Raw genomic sequence first — 18,965 nt, 5'->3', positions numbered from 1 at the left:
TCATAAATATTAATGTACTCGATAACCCCTCGTTTTCACCACCTCTTCTGCTTCTAATTTCTTTATTCTTTCTGTTTTATGGCGTTTCCCTCGAAGCCTTCAAAATCCTCTCCTTGACCAGTCCTGGGAAATTTTCTCTCGTCTGCGACGCCATGAGGACTTCAACTTCCGCTCCATTGTGTCTCTCAGTAATGGCTCTTTTTCAGTTGTTCGTCTTCTTCGGCAATCTGGTGCCCGTGTCTCCCAATCTGATTTCAGGTGCGCTCGTTTGATTAAATGTCTTTGATTTCACCGTTCTTTGTCCGTCTAAAACTTACATTTTATTATATTTTTTTGGTCCTTAGTATCGATTCCGTTCAAGCTGAATGTTTTTTGTACAGATATGGCTTGCAAGATCGTAAACTGTGGTTTCGGAAACTGTACTGAAGGAAGCGGTTTGATTCCTTTCGAGTGCGTGTGTAAGCCTGGATGGAAGCAGATTGAGATAGGCTCAGTGGTTCTGCCTCCTTGCATTCTTCCCAATTGTAAGCTCCATCTCTCTCTCTCTAGATCTGTTCCCCAATGTCTACCTAGCAACCATTGTTGTTATAAGAGTTCTGCATCGAACTTGCAGGTACACTGGACAGTAGCTGTGGGAACGCCGCTCCTCCTCCACCTCCCCACCCACCTGCCTTCAATTTAACTGACCGTAAGCTCCACAAAGTGTGTATCGTTCTGCTGCACTCGCACACACTCACGCCACCTCATGTAACTTCTCCAGAATTCTTTCATTGGGATCATCTTGTTTCAGTTTATATATCTTACTTTCTGCTACTTTTTTTCCCCCCTACCAAATTCAAAGTCTCCATCTTCTGTTCTTCTTTATTAATTCAGAAATGCCAAAACGAACCGACCACAGTTATTGTGGGAGAGTGGCCAATGTCATGTTTCCCACAACATGCAACCACTCTGAAAGCTTGAAACATAAGGAGTCTATATCATGTCCGTCCCTGAAGAACTCGATATTTAATGGGATTAATACCTGAGTTCAGCTTTTTCAGTCGTACTCACACAATAAAAAGTTAGGAAAGAGTTGGTGCTGTTATTGAATGCTTGTAGACAGATTCCCAGCTTCGCTTTATTCGATTTACTTTTCTTCTTTCAATCTTTCTTGGATTTGTACATGGCGATGGCAATTGAAAGTGGGGTCTGAAATGCAGCTTGCAGCTACACATTATGTGGTGAGGGGACCTGCGTAAGAACAGGTACAGCATACAGATGCGACTGCAACGAGGGGTCTGCTAACGCGCTGAACATGACGGGATTACCTTGTTTTAGAGAATGTAAATCTTCGTTACTTGATTATCTGTGTATAATCTATTGGCATCTTAACGTTCAGAACCAGTAAAAATTAGTTGAAGAGAAGTTCTAATCAATCTCTAAACGTGTCATGATCGTGTGAAAACTTTCTCGTTTTGTAGGCGTTTATGCAGCAGATTGCAATGGTCTGGGTTTGGGGTTGACACCAGCTCCTCCCGCACTCCCGCCGCCTACTCCTGTTCCCTCTAACTCAGGTCAGCCTGGTAAGATCTTCCATTACAATTATCATTTGTTTGTTTTCACTATGGTCAGGATTTTAAGCTTTTGCTTTCTTTTTTATTTTTTAAAACAAGAAATCTATACCAGGTTAAATCAGGTTATACCTGAACAGAACAAACCTGTTAAATCAGGTTCAACTGGAGCCAGTCCCCTGTCCAGAACAAACCTCTAACAACTTTTTTGTCCTGAAACAATGCAGGGTCAAGCAAGGAGAAGAGCTTTTCAGGAAAGCATGAAGTGATTACCGTACTAGTGTTGGTGGCAATGTTCATCCCATGGCTTTGAGGCTCTTCGTCTATTTATTACTAAGGAAAGGAATGCCCAATTCGCCCAAGCTGATGAATTTTTCAAAGATGTCTTTTAATTGTGATTTAATGGATCAATCAGATCGAATCAGATTAGTTCTGAATCAGATTGAAGGTCCCGACCCCACTAGTAGCCTACGTAAAGGATTATAATATCATTATTAACACAATTAGAATTTGAATGAGTTTCTCCGTCTCTTCTACTCTTGAATGTTGGTTGTAAAGGGTCAGTGTGCCGATCTTTTGTTTTAATAATCCTGTTTTCCAATAAAGCATTTACTCACTAAAGCCCCGTACTACCAGTTTTCTAAGAATTCTTCATGTTTGCATGCAAGAGCGACAAAAAAACTGTTATAACGAAGACACTAATACGAGCATGTAATCAAGGATATCAAACTATGAAACATATAATCAAAGAGAGAAAACATAAATAGGTGCTGAAACAGTAAATAAATCACAAAGGAGAAGAGACAAGGGTTACGTGGTTCGGCAACAGCCTAACTCCACGGGAGATGACGATGATTCCACTAAGTCGAGCGAAGAAGAGAACTTTGCGGCTCCAAGCATACAAATTGAACACCGATTTCTCCCAATGAAGCCTTCTTCCCGGAAAGACCCTCTTCCTCTTGATGAAACCCTCTTCCCCGACGAAATACCCCTTTTCCATAAGTCTCAACCCTCAAACTCTCCCGACAAAGAGATCCCGATTAAATGATTTAATCGGGTAACATACACGGGTCCGTAATCGGGTACAAGAACTCAGAGCAGGTACTCGGGTATTTCGGTATCCATTTAAGACACCCAAATAACAAATCTCCACCTTGGCTTAAATGGAAATAATCCTCTCTGAAGAATAGAACCTGTCTATCGCCATCTCCACCTTGCCCCTTAGGGCATCCTCCTCAGGTACTACGAACACCAATCAAATCTAAGCAGTGCTTGAACTTGAGTGTAGGAACTGGTGTGGTCATCATATCTGCTGCATTCTCTGTGGTACCAATCTTCTTTACCTCAATATGGCCCTGAGAGACAATGTCTCTCACAAAATGATATCTGACATCAATGTGCTTAGTTCTCTCATGATACATCTAATTTTTAGTTAGATGTATAACACTGACTATCACAGCGAACAACTGTAGCACCTTGTGGCAAACCAAGCTCACCAAGTAAACCTCTCAACCAAATAACTTCTTTCACTGCCTCAGTCACAGCCATGTACTCGGCCTTTGTAGTGGATAAGGCAACTGTAGTCTGTCATGTTGCCTTCCAACTCACTACACAACTCGAGAGAGTGAAAACATAACTTGTTAGAGATCTCCTCTTATCGTGATCCCCAGCATAATCGGAATCAACATAGCCAACTGCACCAGCATCTCTACAACCCCCAAATACCAAACCAGAACTAGTAGTATCCTTCAGATATCGAAATATCCATTTCACAACCTGCCAGTGTCCCTTGCCAGGACGTGCTATATATCTACTCACAACACTAACTGCATGTGAAATATCTGGACGAGTGCAAACCATGACATACATAAGGCTCCCAACTGCAGTCGCATAGGGAACATGGGACATGTGCTCCTCCTCATCCTCGGTCTGCGGTGATAACTCTGTTGAAAGTCAAAAATGGGCAGTAAGAGGTGTGCTTGCAAGTTTAGAGTCCTGCATCCCAAAGCGCTCAAGTACTTTATCAAAATAACTCATTTGTGTAGGTACAACTTGTTTGCCTTTCTATCCTGGCGAATCTCCATGCCCAATATTTTCTTTGTTGCGCCCAAATTTTTTATTTCAAAATCACCACGGAGTTGAGCCTTCAACTTGTTGACCACAGATATATCTTTGGCTGCAATAAGCATATCATCAACATATAACAACAAATACGCAAATGAACCATCTGAAAGCTTCTTAAAGTAAACACAATTATCATGCTCACTTCTAGAATAACCATGGTCCATCATAAACATGTCGAACCGCTTATACCACTGTCTAGGTGATTGTTTTAGCCCATACAAAGATTTCTGAAGCAAACAAACATAGTCCTCCTTTCTAGAAACAAAAAACCCCTCTGGCTGATGAATATAAATCTGCTCTTCAAGCTCACCATGTAAAAAAGCTGTCTTGACATCAAGATGCTTTAGCTCTAAGTCAAACATAGCAACCATAACAAGCAACACACAAATAGAGGTATGTTTCACAACAGGTGAGAAGACCTCAGAGAAGTCTACACCCTCTCTCTGACTATATCCCTTTGCCACTAAACGTTCCTTGTATCTAGCATCGTCATCATCTGGAGTTCCTTCCTTTCTCTTGAAGACCCATTTGCATCCAACAATCTTCTTCCCCTTCGGTGGTTTCACAAGCTCCCAAGTTCGGTTCTTTTGAAGAGATTCCATATCCTCGTTCATAAGAATAGTCCATTTTTCAGAATCACTACCCGTGACAACTTCATGATAGTTAGAAAGCTCTTGAAACTGAACGGTCTCTGCCACAGTCAATGCATAAGCCACCATGTCTGCATAGTCGTACTTCTGATGTGGCCTTATCTGCCTCCTCACTCGATCTCGAGCCAAACTGAACCATAGCTCTTGAGATACATCTTCTACCTCACTAGAATCTTGCACCTTATCACCAATGGATTGAACTGGAGTGTTTTCTATGTCTCTCCCAGAAGTATCACCCTCAACCACCACCTGTTCACTGATACCCTGATTTCTGCTTTCATCAACAGACTCCTTCCTGGGATGAAGCATATAAGTTTCATCAAAAGTAACATCTCTACTGATAAGAAACTTAGGTGCCTTGGGATCAGGACACCACAACCTATACCCTTTCACCCCAGATGCATAACCCAGAAATATGCATTTCTTCTCCCGAGGTTCTAATTTACCCTCATTCACATGAGCATACGTTGGACAACCAAAAATTTTTAAACTAGAATAATCTGCCGAAGATCCAGACCATACCTCAACAGGAGTCTTACACTCAATAGGAGTGTGTGGAGACCGATTCACCAAGTAGCATACTGTGGAAACTGCCTCAGCCCAAAAATCTTTCCCCAAACTCACATTAGAGAGCATACACCTAGCCCTCTCCAAAAGTGTCATGTTCATGCGTTCTGTGACACCATTTTGTTGATGAGTGTGCCTAAATGTACGATGCCGAGCAATTCCCACATTCTTGCAGAAATCATTGAACTCCCCTGAACAGAACTCCAAACCATTATCAGTCCTAAGCCTCTTGATTTTTTTTCTAGTCTGATTCTCAATCATAGCCTTAAACTGCTTGAAAGAAACAAACACTTCGTCCTTAGTCTTCAATGGATAAAGTCAAACCTTCCTAGAGTAGTCATTAATGAAGGTAATAAAATACCGAGCACCACCCTTTGAAGGAACATGAGGACCCCACAAGTCAGAATAGATATAATCTACTATACCCTTAGTTCTGTGGATTGCCGTACTGAATTTCAAATGCTTCTATTTCCCAAAAACACAGTGTTCACAGAAGTCTAAATTCCTTGTCTTCTGACCACCAAGTAAACCCTGTTTGTTCAAAACTGTCGTTCCCCTCTCACTCATATGCCCTAATCGCATATGCCACAGACGAGTCGTGTCTGTATCTGAATCTGTAGATGAAGAAACCGCTGCAGCACCTATGACTGTACTGCCCTGAAGCACATAAAGGTTGCCAACCTTTTTTTCGTTCATCACAACTAATGCACCTTTACAGACCTTCAAAACTCCAACTTCAAATGTATATCTACAACCAAGGGAATCTAGAGAACCTAGAGAAATCAGATTTTTCTTCAAGTCTGGCACATGCCGAACTTTTGACAAAGTCCTCACTATACTATCATGCATCTTGATTTGGACCGTTCCAATCCCAACAGTTTTACAGGGCATGTTGTTCCCTGTCAAAACTATACCACCATTCATCGATTGATATGTCGCAAAATAGTCCTTGATAGGACACATGTAGTAGGAGCAACCCGAATCAAGTATCCACTGATCTTGTGAGTGTGCAACACAGGCATCAACTGTAGGATATATTCTGAATAATCAGAATGATCTTCAGCAACCCCAGCAACATCTCTCTATCCATCAAACTTCTCTATTGTATACTTCGCATCCATAATTACCAAAATACCCTCGATCACAAAAAAATGTTCAAATGCTTAAATCTTCTCTCTAACCTCTCTGATAAACAGAATTTTTCTCTCGTGACTTCCAGAATCCAACACCGAACAGTGCCCAAAAAAAAATTTCTTCCCCTTGGCAGTGACAGAAACCACCCACCAGTGCCAAAAAAAATAAAAAATTCTTCCCCTCGACACTGACAGAAACAACGAACAGTGCCCCAAAATCTCGAAAATTCTTCTCCTTTCGGCACTTCCAGAAAACCAACACACGGAAGCTCGGGACAGAGAGTTCTCTTCCCGTAAGCGAAAACAGAGAGGGACAAATGAAAATCCGGCGCCGTCGCCGGAAAATCTCGCTCTGATACCAATTGTTATAACGAAGACACTAATCCGAGCATGTAATCAAGGATATCAAACTACGAAACATATAATCAAAGAGCAAAAACATAAATAGGTGTGGAAACAGTAAATAAATCATAAATGAGAAGAGATAAGGGTTACGTGGTTCAATAACAGCCTATCCACGGGAGATGACGATGATTCTACTAAGTCGAGCGAAGAAGAGAGCTTTGCGGCTCCAAGCATATAAATCGAACACCGATTTCTCCTAATGAAGCCCTCTTCCCGTAAAGATCCTCTTCTTCTCGACGAAACCCTCTTCCCCGATGAAAAACCCCTTTCCCGTAAGTCTCAACCCTCAAACTCTCCTGACAGAGAGATCCCGATTAAATGATTTAATCAGATAACATACGCGGGTCCGTAATCGGGTATAAGAACTCAGAGCAGGTACTCGGGTATTGGGTATCCATTTAAGACACCCAAATAACAAAAACGATGCATAAATCTATAATTTTCAGATTTTTCTATTTCAATTCATTTTTGTCTAAAGGTCGAGGACGAGCAAGCATGACTTGCATGTGCCAATTGAGACCCAAAACGGGATCCTCAACAGGCATTAGGATGAGAAAGAAAGTCGTGATCGCATCAATGAGAAAATTAAGTGGGAGGGTCGTATTAATGGAAGTTGGCGAGTTGAGGAAAGAAACTCCAGCTATTATTTATTATCCACTGGTGAGGGGTTGGAGCCAAAAGTAATGGAGTCGAGCTAGGTCATAAATCAACATCGGTTTTGATTAAAACATTGTTTGGCTAGCCGCTTTTTCTGTTGTATTTGTCTTCTGGGCAATAATGGATGGAACTGTTGCCCATATCAATACCAAGTCTGCCTTGGAACCCTTAAAAACCCAACATGAGAATCTCAACAATGGGAGAGGACTGCCCCGTAGTCCTAGATTAGGGAGAAGAATGAAGAGGACTACTGCAGTTAGGACCAAGGGGCATTGGTTACCTAGGGTAAGAATGAGTTGGGTTTAAGCAGTCTCGTGTGGGGAAAAAAAAAATCTGAATTCTCAATTAATATGGGTCGGGCTGCCTGGCGGGATTAGACGCGACGGTCGCTGTTGTACGTTTTGTGTTTTCACCCTTTCAAACGCGGTAACTAATCCACGCTAAAGCGTTAATTTCACTTTTAAACGTCAGCCTTCGTCTCATTCTCTCTCGCTTCCGAAACCGCGCCATTTTCTTGTCTCATAAAAACGGCAAGAAATGACAGAAGATTCATGGCTATGCATGAGGCAGCTGCAGCGAAACGGAACTTTGTGCGAGAAAACGAGAGACGAAAAACAAAATTGCTCTTCTGTTTTCTATGTTTTGGAAAAACGAGAAAGAAGAGCAACAGCAAAAAGCTCAGCCATAACTCTTGACGTACATAAACAGTCTCCCTATCTTGGAAGTAGGAGCTGCCATTAATGCGGTTCTCAACAACTCTGACGCTGTCTCTCTGAATCGTTGGATCTAAAATGCTTGCACTCCTTAAAAGCGTCTCGCCGGCCATCTATCTCTGGCGCTAGGGTTTGTTCCGCTTCTTCGAGATGTGGAATTCTGCGGAGACTGTCTTCTCGAGGTCGGGTTCATTCAGAGAAGACGACGACGATGAAGAAGCGCTCCGGTGGGCTGCTCTCGAGAGGCTTCCAACGTATGATCGCGTCCGGAGGGGAATTCTACGTAATGTCGTCGGAGATGTTTCCGAGGTCGATGTCGGGAATTTGGAAGCTGAAGAGCGACAGCTGCTACTCGATCGGCTCGTTAATGCGGTGGACAAGGATACTGAGCACTTCTTAAGCAAAATGCGGAAAAGATTTGACGCGTAATATTTCACAGAATTACTGTTTTCTTTCATACTGTCTTCGACTCTTTTCGTATATACTCTATAGTTGCGTGGCCTTGTGACGCTCGTGGAGGAACTTGTTCCTATGTCCTATTTCTTCTGGTTTTGTTTCTTACTTCTCTCATGCCGTTATTCTCTTCCCACATTATCATTTCTGCCGTATAAGTTGTTTTTTACTTTCTTTCATGTGGTTCTTAGTTAAACATTCAAGTCTACTTTTTTTTTTTTATAGATTTGAATTGTTTGATGTAATTGGATTGCATTTTTTTTAGTCGTCTAATAAACCAAAATCTTTTAGTTTTTGAGATGTAATGGTTTGTTTTTCGCTTTCGTTTGCGGTGTTTTGTTTGTAGAGTGAAGGAATTTTCTTCTTGCTGTAGTTGTAGTTGTAGTTGTAGTTGTAATTGCATTGTAGTAGTAGTACTAGTTGCTGTTTTTGTTCAAATAACTATTTTCTTTCCTGTCATTGACCTTTTTTCTTCTGAAATTGGTAAATCAGTGCATCTGGTATTGATAGAAGAACTTTGTGGAGTAAATAGTATGCGTCACGGACAAAAGCTACTTCTTTAACAGAATTCTTCAGCAATTGCTCGTTGGTGACTTACACCATTTCGCTTCTACCATTATCGTGAGGAATGAATTTGTTACGATATAGTTCATTTAGGTTGTAGTCCACCAGTTCGAAACGACTGGAGTTATTAAGCGGCTGCTCTGTGTTTTTTCTTTTGGTGCTTTTCCCCTTATTGTATGTCCCGATGACACGTGTTCACTTTCTTAAATTTTTATTGCATCTTTTCCTTGGCAATTTTCTTTTATGTAAGATTCTTAATTTGTATTTGGTTCATCCACTTCTGCACTAAGAGTTTCTTGAGAAGCATTTTGGGTGCTTATCTAATATTCCTTAGCTTTGGTTTCTGGCGTCCATTGAACTTTAAGCTTGGTTCACATTGCGTCTCTTTTTTGGGCACATCTAGTACTTTATGATACTTGTATTCAATTGTAGTAATGTTCATTCTGAATTGGAATTACAGAGTAGACCTGGAATTTCCAAAGATTGAGGTTCGATTCAACAATCTAACTGTAGATTCACATGTCCATGTTGGAAGTAGAGCTTTACCTACTATTCCAAATTTTATCTTCGACATGATGGAGGTATGGTCTGAATATATACCATCTATGTCAAAGAATACTTGGTCTTGTTTCTCTCCGGATAACTCTGATTTTGAGTCAGTTGTTTGATGAAGGCCCTCCTGAGGCAGCTGAGGATCTTTCCAGGAAGGAGAAAAAGGTTGACAATACTGGACAGTCTTAGTGGGATCATTAGACCTTCTCGGTAAAGTTTGAATATAAATCTGAGACCTGGCAATAATTTGAGTGATTTTTTACATCAACTGAATATCATCTTGTATTGCAGGATGACACTACTTTTGGGTCCTCCCAGCTCTGGGAAGACCACTTTACTTTTAGCTCTTGCTGGACGGCTTGGTGATGATTTGCAGGTATGTCGTCTGTTGGTGCTTAGATGTAGGGTTATAAGCAGGTAATAAACAGAATGGGCCAGATATTACCCATTATGATTATCATGTATTTATTTCTCTACCTGTTTTGGCTCCATATAAGAGGCGTTTCTTTATCTGTTTATTTACCCGATTAGCCAACAGTGAGTGAACCAGTAAATCAAAAGATTGTTAAATAGCACATAATTTTAAAAAATAATGTAAGAATCGCATAAAATAAAATTAAAGGTTATCAAACTTGTAGAAATTTAAACATAGAATTAATTTACTCTTAACAATATAATCTTATGAAATCAAGCCATCCATTACAGTAAAACCCAAATTACATAATTAAACTATCTTAGGTGGGGATGAAATTACTAGACTACCTTCACAATAAATGGGCAACCAGGTCATCGAATGCCTATTGCTCATTGCTTGTATCTTTACCGTTTTGTTTTTTTAACAGTGGATATTTCATTAATAAAGACAAAGAAAGCAAAATAGCACTCTCAAAGACAGGTAAAGAGAGATCAAGACATAAGATGGGGATGAGCACTCCTCAATAACAATGAGAGATTGCTGATCGACACTTTCCCATGTATGTTTTATTTAAAATATGGGTAATTGGGTAATCTTACCAAATTTTTAAATGATTAAGAAATTTTGTTTCATATTCAATTATAATTGGATCTATATAATGTTAGAATAAGCAATCTTTTAAAATTACTAGGCATTCTTAGCTGGATTATACACTTGATCGGTTGGTATTTTGTTCTCTGAGTTAGAGCATTAAGTTATGTTCTATAAAGGACATTCATTTGGACTTCTATAAACTAGGTTTTATGTTCTTCATCCAATAAGGGTTCCTCACAAGGTTCCCCTGATTGAGTGATGTAAAATGTTAGGTGGTTTTAAGTTTTCACATCAAAGAAATCATTGATGCATCAAACTCAAATATTTGGTTGAAATGTACATTATTGTGTAGCTCAGTTAAATTCCCCTGCTCTAACTCAGCTATCCAGTACCTTTTCCTTGTAACTGATATTTTATTTTTATTCTTTAACTCAATATGCATTGTAGTTTTGTGTTTGGTAAAGAAATGATGATGCCACTCTATCAAACCTTTTATTTTTTCTCCATTGCATCTTATTTTCTAGTACATCCTTTTCAATGCTCTACAGGTGTCAGGGAGCATCACCTATAATGGCCATAGTTTGAAGGAATTCGTTCCTCAGAGGACATCAGCTTATGTTAGTCAGCAGGATTGGCATGTGGCAGAGATGACAGTGCGTGAAATCCTTGAGTTTTCAGGACGTTGCCAAGGTGTTGGAATCAAATATGGTGGGTATCTAGGCAGTAGATGCATGCCGTGTTTAGCTTTTGTGTTCATCATCTTCTGAGTGTCAATAATTGCTCTAGATATGCTTACGGAACTTTCAAGAAGGGAGAAGAATGCTGGGATAAAACCAGATGAAGATTTGGATATATTCATGAAGGTACAAAGCTTTGTTAAAGCATTCCAAGAAAAAAAGAGTATAGATTGTAATGATCTTTCTGGGTGGGCTCCTTTGTTTCACTTTTCATTTTGTGCTCTTCTTTTTTCAGGCATTTGCATTGGGAGGGGAAAAGACAAGCCTTGTTGTGGATTATATACTGAAGGTATCTGATTGTATGATGTAGATTTGTCTATTGATGTGAGATTTTATGGTTGTATGCATTGGGATGCTAACAGAAAGCCTGAAAGTCCTCTCTAAAAACTGTTATCGTACTAGATGAAATATCTGACATGAGTGTTATTTCCAATCTGTTTCATGAAAGGCACTGATGAGCCTGTGTATGTCTCTGATGAAATCATTACAATCAAGTTCATAAAAGACTACTAATATTTATCTTGGAAAGATTTTAGGTTTGGATATTTGTGCTGATACGCTGGTGGGAGATGAAATGATCAAAGGGATATCTGGTGGGCAAAAGAAGCGCCTCACTACAGGTAAACATTTATCTCACTTAAATGGCTGTCTATATTCGAATTGCTGGTTTAAAAGAAGTTGTTGAATTCTTAAAGATGCAACAGACACATGGATTTGGCAGGTGAACTCCTTGTTGGTTCTGCCCGCGTGCTTTTCATGGATGAAATATCAACTGGGCTTGATAGTTCTACAACTTATCAAATCATCAAGTATCTCAGGCATTCAACACATGCACTAGATGGAACTACTGTCATATCTCTGTTGCAACCTTCCCCAGAAACTTATGAATTATTTGATGATATTATTCTTATAGCCGATGGTCAGATAGTATATCAGGGGCCACGTGATGCTGCTCTCGACTTCTTTTCCTTCATGGGTTTTAGATGTCCCGAACGAAAAAATGTATCTGACTTTTTGCAAGAAGTAAGAATTCAGGAAGTTTTGATTATGGATGTTCTTTACTCTTCTATTATTTGCAGCATTTTTACCTGCATTCCATTGAGTATTTTTACCCCTTTTTCTCTAGAATCTATTACTTTATTTTGATATATATGGATTTTTCTTACTATAGGTGACATCAAAGAAGGATCAGCAGCAGTACTGGTCAGTTACTGATTGCCCATATGAGTATATACCCGTAAGAACATTTGCAGAAACTTTTCGGTCATTCCATGTTGGTAAGAATCTATTAGTGGAATTAGCCACTCCATATGATAGACACTGTAACCACCCTGCTGCTCTGTCAACTGCTACATATGGTGCGAAAAGAACAGATCTCCTCAAGACCAGCTTCTCTTGGCAGTTGCTTTTGATGAGACGGAATTCATTTATCTATGTCTTCAAGTTCATACAGGTACTTATTCTCTTTCAATCCTTTATTTCAGATATTCCAAATGCAGTTGCTTTTAGTCAGAAGTCTATTTTAGAGCATGACTTGAATTAAGTCACTGAGCTTTTAGTGAATGAAACCACTAGGATTGGTTCTCTACAACCTTTTAATGCAAAGGAGTCGATTTTATTTTGATGTTGCATGCACTGTTATTTTTTAGTGAGGAGCTTTTAATATTTAGATTCTGAGATTGTTAAGTATTGATATTACTTTGCAGCTTTTATTTGTCTCATTGATCACAATGACTGTGTTCTTCCGGACAACAATGCACCATAACACAGTGGATGATGGCTATTTGTACCTTGGGGCAGTTTATTTTGCAGAAGTAATGATTCTATTTAATGGGTTTACTGAAGTTGCAATGTTGATAGCCAAGCTTCCAGTGCTCTATAAGCATAGAGATTTGCACTTCTATCCATGCTGGGTTTACACACTTCCTTCCTGGATCCTGAGTATTCCTACTTCACTTGTGGAATCTGGTATATGGGTGGCAGTTACATACTATGTGATTGGTTTTGATCCACAGATAACTAGGTGATAAAGTTGTTCCAAATTCTGATGGGATTTTTTTTCAAAGTTTTGAAGTTTCAGTTTCTCCTGTTGTTCTTATTCATATTTTTGCAGATGCCTACGACAGCTTTTATTGTTTTTCTTTCTGCACCAAATGTCTTTGCCACTATTTCGTCTAATGGCAGCCTTGGGTCGAAACATGATAATAGCCAACACCTTTGGATCATTTGCAATTTTGGTGGTCATGGTTCTTGGAGGATTTATTATTTCCAGAGGTTGGAGCTAGATTATTTCCATGCAACATCCCCTTCCTTCCTTTTTTTCCAGTGGAAACCTTGTTGGAAAGTGAATGGCATTGAAGTTCAGCCCTCTTCCCCTCTTCCCTCCATCAGAAACAGAGGATGAGGTGGAATAGGACTATAGAGGCCTCCTCTTATGACTAGCATGGCATCATTTGAATGTCATGTTCAACCTGTGAAAATTTTCCCATTGAACTCGTTAAGACTGGCCCCAACCACTTTTCCGTTCTATGGTTGGGTTGGGTGTAACAACATGTTAGTATAGGCTTCAGTTTTCTACTATTGTGGATTGATTGCTTTTCCATTTTCTTCTGTCAGATAGCATCCCAAAATGGTGGATTTGGGGTTATTGGTTTTCACCCTTGATGTATGCTCAAGATGCAGCTTCAGTGAACGAATTTCTTGGTCATTCTTGGGGCAAGGTAGCATAATCATTTGAGATTTTGTCCTAATGTACTTCAGGGGACACTGATGTGATAAGGATCATTTTCAAACATACTTGTGTATTTGAACAGCTTTTACTTGATCAATGATGCTATAAAACTATGCCTAAACTTTTTCGAAGTTTTTGTCATAAATAACTGATATTTCATTCTGGTTGCAGATGATTGGAAACCACACTAGTTTAACCTTAGGTGAGGCTGTATTAAAAGCACATGGTCTATTTTCAGAAGGATACTGGTACTGGATTGGAGTTGGTGCTTTATTTGGTTATACAATATTCTTCAACATCCTCTTGACCTTCTTTTTAAGTTATCTGAAACGTAAGTCACTTGACACTGTGCTACTCAAGAATTTTAAGGGAATACCTTTAGAAGGTCAATGTCATGATTTTAGCAATTTTCTCATCCTCTGTAAGCTTCAGCTGTATGCGCAATTTTCACATTTTCTGCAGATAAACGTTTTAGATTATTCTTCATACTTTTATAAGCTCTTGCTGAAAAGTGCAGCTTGAAACTTCAAAACTTTTTTGAAGATATTTTGAGTTTGTACATCTGTAATTGACAAAATTTACTACTTTGGCTATCCTAACTGACTATTCTGATGAACTTAGCAGTCCAATGTAAAGGTAAATTTCATAAACTTAAGAATAGTCCCACATGGAACTGCTGTTTCTAATAGTTTATTTACCATCAATTTGAATTGGCAAAAGGGGAAGTGGGGGGAAGGGCTACATTGGATATTTACCATCAATTGAACTGGCAACAATTTTGGTACTGTTAGAGCAGTCCCACATAGATCTGGGATTTGAAAAATAACTGCACATTGGCTTGCAAGCATAAAATCTTATGGCTCTGTGGCCAATGAGATCAGTGCCTCTGTAACACTTGTGATACTTGTACAGTGATATAAGTATGATCATACCGAATGTGCCCCATGAGATTTTTCACACAATAAGATTTAAGTACATTCTTTTTCCGTACAGCTCTTGGGAAACGGCAGGCAGTTCTATCCACAGGTGAAGTCAGAGAGAGGGAGAGAAGAAGGAGAGGAGAGAGTCTTACTTTTGAGCTAGTATCACATATGCAACCTGCCACGCTAACAGGTTGGTGGAAATGCATTCTAAAAGTTGCTTTCTATTTTTCGTTTAATCTTGAAGTTTGTTATCATCAAGTGTTTTGCTCATTTTGATTGTTCACTATTCATAATTTCACTAAAGGAAAAGCCGGTAAAGAACAAAGAGGCATGGTTCTGCCCTTTCAACCTCTTTCCATGTGCTTCTTCAATATCAGTTACTATGTTGATGTACCAATGGTAGGTCAAATTCATTATGAATTGCTTGCAGTTACACTTTTTTCAGTAGTTCTGTTGCTTATCAAACCACCACTATCAGGAACTGAAGCAACAAGGCATTTTAGAAGACCGGATACAGCTGTTAGTGAATGTTACTGGAGCATTTAGACCAGGAGTGCTGACAGCTTTGGTTGGGATCAGTGGGGCAGGTAAAACTACCCTGATGGATGTTTTAGCAGGAAGGAAAACCGGTGGCCTCATTGAGGGATGCATAACCATTTCGGGTTATCCAAAAAAACAAGAAACTTTTGCCAGAATTTCTGGTTATTGTGAGCAAAATGATGTCCATTCTCCATGCATGACTGTTTGTGAGTCGCTAATGTACTCTGCATGGCTCCGTTTGGCACCACATATTGATTCAAGGACAAGAAAGGTGAACAGCGGTCTTGCATGTCTTAGCAGTTTCATACATGTGCCTCTCATGTTTTAATTCCTTTGTGATGGATTTCAGGCATTTGTGGATGAAGTAATGGAACTTGTGGAACTCTCTTCATTAAGTGGAGCCCTTGTTGGTTTGCCAGGGATTGATGGGTTGTCTACAGAGCAGCGTAAAAGGCTAACTATTGCAGTGGAGCTTGTTGCCAATCCATCTATTGTCTTTATGGATGAACCAACTTCAGGACTGGATGCAAGATCAGCAGCCATTGTTATGAGAACTGTGAGGAATATAGTGGACACTGGGAGGACAATCGTGTGCACAATCCATCAACCTAGTATAGATATTTTTGAATCTTTTGATGAGGTTGCTTCTTCACAGTCCTTGTTGAAATAGTTATATAAAAAGAAAAGTTCAGAGATAAGTAAGGATAAATTAACAGTTAATACAAAACGATGGATATACTTGGACTTGTTTTTTCTTTTTAGTGTCTTTTGTGAATTACTAGTGGTATTAACAATCAATGAATTTGATTGTTTAGAAAACCTTGGCATTTTTTACTTTCATCAGTTGGATATTCATATAGTTAAGTTGAAGAAGCTATCCTATCTGTTAAAACATGGAGTGGAACATAAGATCTAAAGCAAATCAGATGGAAGACATCTTGTGACAGTGGTATATAATCAGACTTCTAGTAAATATTTATTTGACCTCCTCTCTGAATGTGATTTTTTGCAGCTTTTGTTCATGAAGAGAGGAGGGGAACTAATCTATGCTGGTGAACTTGGCTGCAATTCACAAAAGCTTATTCAATATTTTGAGGTACAGATAAACTTATTCACTTTGTTCGTGCATGAGGTGTCAGACACATCAATGTTGAGATTTCTGGCAGTGATCGGACACTTTGTAAATAATGCGTCTTTATATCTTGGTTGAACATGTTTGGCCATGGATTCATAGGCTGTTGAAGGAGTACCTAAAATCAAGCCTGGTCGTAACCCTGCAACATGGATGCTAGAAGTCACTTCTCCGGCCGAAGAAAATCGCCTTGGAGTTGACTTTGCTGAAATTTATAGAAGATCAGAGTTATTTCAGTACGTTGGATTTCTCAGGATACTCTGGTGCTCTGTTACACTATCCCTTTTTCTCTAAACTTTGCCATTTTTTTTCCCTTTCAGACGAAACATTGAACTGGTTGAAATTCAAAGTAGACCAACTAATAACTCCAAAGATCTGAGCTTTCCATCCAAATACTCGCAATCATTTTATGTTCAATTTCTAGCCATCCTCTGGAAGCAGAACTTGTCTTATTGGAGGAACCCCCAATATACGGCTGTTCGATTCTTCTACACAGTCATCATATCACTAATGTTTGGGACAATATGTTGGAGATTTGGTTCTAAAAGGTATCTCATTGACTAGCTTTTTGTACTCTCATGGTAAACCTCTTCTTCTGTAGTTTGCTTTATTAAAGATTTTCTTCATGCTCTTTCTAACTACCTTAATGAAATATTCTGATTATTAATTTGCTGAATCCGTTTGCCCTGTCCATCCTATATGCTTGTATTTTGTCAGGACAATTTATTTTTCCTAGGCTACCAGAAGGTTATATGTAACTAGTTTTGGCCACTCAACTATGTAGGGATACTCAGCAAAACATCTTAAATGCCATGGGATCCATGTATGCTGCTGTTCTTTTCATTGGAATCACCAATGCAACTTCAGTTCAACCTGTGGTTTCCATTGAAAGGTTTGTTTCGTATCGGGAGAGAGCTGCAGGGATGTATTCAGCTTTGCCATTTGCATTTGCCCAGGTTCATATTCTGATATTTTGACTCTTGATGCTGTTCTTAAAGTCGGTTTTTTCCATTGTATGATGAGTCAATATTTGTTTCTGCAGGTGACCATTGAGTTTCCTTACGTGTTTGCTCAGGCTCTTATTTATGGCAGTCTTTTCTACTCAATGGCCTCATTTGAATGGACGCTTATAAAATTTTTCTGGTTCATATTTTTTATGTACTTCACTTTACTGTACTTCACTTTCTTTGGTATGATGGTTACCGCAGTAACTCCCAACCATAATGTGGCACCAATTATTGCTGCACCATTTTATATGCTGTGGAACCTCTTCAGTGGGTTTATGATTGCGCATAAGGTATGACATGGAAAGTTCTTGCTTCGAAATTTCTCTTCCATTTTATAGGCAATGAAGACCATGTTGCAAGTATTTTAATGTTTGTTAAGATTAGTATAAATTTTTGTTATACAGGTTTAGATGATCTAGACAAAAAGGTGTTTGACATGGTTGCTGCATTGAGAGGAATTGATTACTGCCCCATTCCCTGCATCATGCGGTCATTAGGAAAGGGTGATAATCAATTCCACCAAGGGTGGCAGCATGGGCAAATGCAAAACAGAAATTAAATGTTGTAAAATAATTGCTGGCTAAGTTGTGTTATTGTTTCTAGGCAATACCTGTGTGGTGGAGATGGTATTACTGGGCAAATCCTGTTGCCTGGAGTCTGTGTGGCCTCTTGACCAGCCAGTATGGAGATGTTAACGAACCAATCAAACTAACCGATGGTTCCCATTCAGTGACTGTAAGCAAGTTTCTCAAGGATCACTTTGGATACAGGCACGACTTCTTGGGTCTTGCTGGTCTTATGGTGGTTGGTTTCTCTGTGATATTTGCTGTGATATTTGCTTTTGCAATTAAAGCTTTCAACTTCCAAAAGAGGTAGGTTATTTTGCGTGCCTCAGACATTGATAATAAGCCATGGTCTCTGTGACCTAGTTACGTTATACACACTGTATAGGTAGGACACCATGTAAGAGGGGAAGGAAGTGCTACTGTTGTGTATTTTTATTTTCTAATATAAATGGGAAAATGTATTGATGGTACTAGAAAGAATACATTGGTTTTGCAGTGATTAAGTGAGCAAGCGGTATGCCTCAGATCGACCTGTTCCTGCTCTAGGATTTTAAGAGTAATAAACTTTTCCATATAGTTGGATCTTATTCATCTTCCATTCATCAAAAGGAAACTTTTGTTACTTTGCAATAAAATAAGAATCCATAGCAGTAAGATGATTGCCTTGTATAAATATCGGATTTGCTAATAATACCATGTAGTATCATGTGGCTGGTGCCCTTTAATCACATAAAGTCTGCCCAGGTGCGTGGTTATTATTCACTTTCCATACATGATTGGAAGGTGAACAGTGAAATTTCGTTAGAAATTGGAAGGTCAACGAAGCAGGGATAAGGTTTGGAGTAAGGCTGGAAATCCGTCCTTAGAAAATAGGCTTATTGTCCAAGTGGACATGCCTTCTTAGGAAACGAAGGGACACTACTGTTTCCTGAGGACTAGTTTTTACTTTGGA

General features: G+C 39.3%; 2 protein-coding genes across 3 annotated transcripts; both read left to right on the top strand.

Annotated features, from left to right (window-relative positions):
* Nucleotides 1-2,070, top strand: LOC137945785 (uncharacterized). 2 transcript variants are annotated; one of them, XM_068791809.1, is made up of 6 exons: nucleotides 1-258; nucleotides 381-524; nucleotides 614-688; nucleotides 1,200-1,322; nucleotides 1,461-1,553; nucleotides 1,778-2,070. In XM_068791809.1, the coding sequence occupies exons 1-6, from the start codon at nucleotides 153-155 to the stop codon at nucleotides 1,861-1,863; spliced, it is 627 nt and encodes a 208-aa protein (XP_068647910.1). In that variant the 5' UTR covers nucleotides 1-152; the 3' UTR covers nucleotides 1,864-2,070. The 2 variants fall into 2 exon arrangements, with proteins under 2 accessions (XP_068647910.1, XP_068647909.1); XM_068791808.1 differs by having other exon boundaries at nucleotides 9-258; nucleotides 1,461-1,562.
* Nucleotides 2,071-7,673: 5,603 nt separating this feature from the next.
* On the top strand, nucleotides 7,674-18,512 carry LOC137945784 (ABC transporter G family member 32-like). The gene is made up of 24 exons (XM_068791807.1): nucleotides 7,674-8,224; nucleotides 9,277-9,397; nucleotides 9,490-9,578; nucleotides 9,660-9,744; nucleotides 10,926-11,085; nucleotides 11,164-11,240; nucleotides 11,350-11,403; nucleotides 11,644-11,734; nucleotides 11,836-12,137; nucleotides 12,286-12,567; nucleotides 12,821-13,137; nucleotides 13,228-13,388; nucleotides 13,731-13,834; nucleotides 14,017-14,176; nucleotides 14,839-14,958; nucleotides 15,073-15,167; nucleotides 15,247-15,579; nucleotides 15,658-15,948; nucleotides 16,321-16,404; nucleotides 16,543-16,676; nucleotides 16,761-16,988; nucleotides 17,225-17,396; nucleotides 17,483-17,737; nucleotides 18,051-18,512. The coding sequence occupies exons 1-24, from the start codon at nucleotides 7,950-7,952 to the stop codon at nucleotides 18,321-18,323; spliced, it is 4,263 nt and encodes a 1,420-aa protein (XP_068647908.1). The 5' UTR covers nucleotides 7,674-7,949; the 3' UTR covers nucleotides 18,324-18,512.
* The last annotated feature ends 453 nt before the right edge of the window (nucleotides 18,513-18,965 follow it).

The sequence above is a fragment of the Aristolochia californica genome, unplaced genomic scaffold (assembly GCF_029961685.1).
Source record: "Aristolochia californica isolate CCGP_79_NKW_82.1479 unplaced genomic scaffold, dmAriCali1.0.hap1 SCAF_12, whole genome shotgun sequence".
NCBI classification, from domain to species: domain Eukaryota; kingdom Viridiplantae; phylum Streptophyta; class Magnoliopsida; order Piperales; family Aristolochiaceae; genus Aristolochia; species Aristolochia californica.
Note: the sequence above shows the minus strand (reverse complement) of the source record. Positions and strands in the feature narration are given on the sequence as shown.

Coding starts and splice junctions, on each gene's coding strand:
- LOC137945785 (XM_068791808.1), top strand. CDS start 153: ATGAGGACTTCAACTTCCGCTCCATTGTGTCTCTCAGTAATGGCTCTT. Junction 259..380: donor GTCTCCCAATCTGATTTCAG/GTGCGCTCGTTT, acceptor TTTTTTGTACAG/ATATGGCTTGCAAGATCGTA. Junction 1,563..1,777: donor CTCTAACTCAGGTCAGCCTG/GTAAGATCTTCC, acceptor GAAACAATGCAG/GGTCAAGCAAGGAGAAGAGC.
- LOC137945784 (XM_068791807.1), top strand. CDS start 7,950: ATGTGGAATTCTGCGGAGACTGTCTTCTCGAGGTCGGGTTCATTCAGA. Junction 11,404..11,643: donor TTGTGGATTATATACTGAAG/GTATCTGATTGT, acceptor TATCTTGGAAAG/ATTTTAGGTTTGGATATTTG. Junction 13,389..13,730: donor AGGATTTATTATTTCCAGAG/GTTGGAGCTAGA, acceptor TTCTTCTGTCAG/ATAGCATCCCAAAATGGTGG.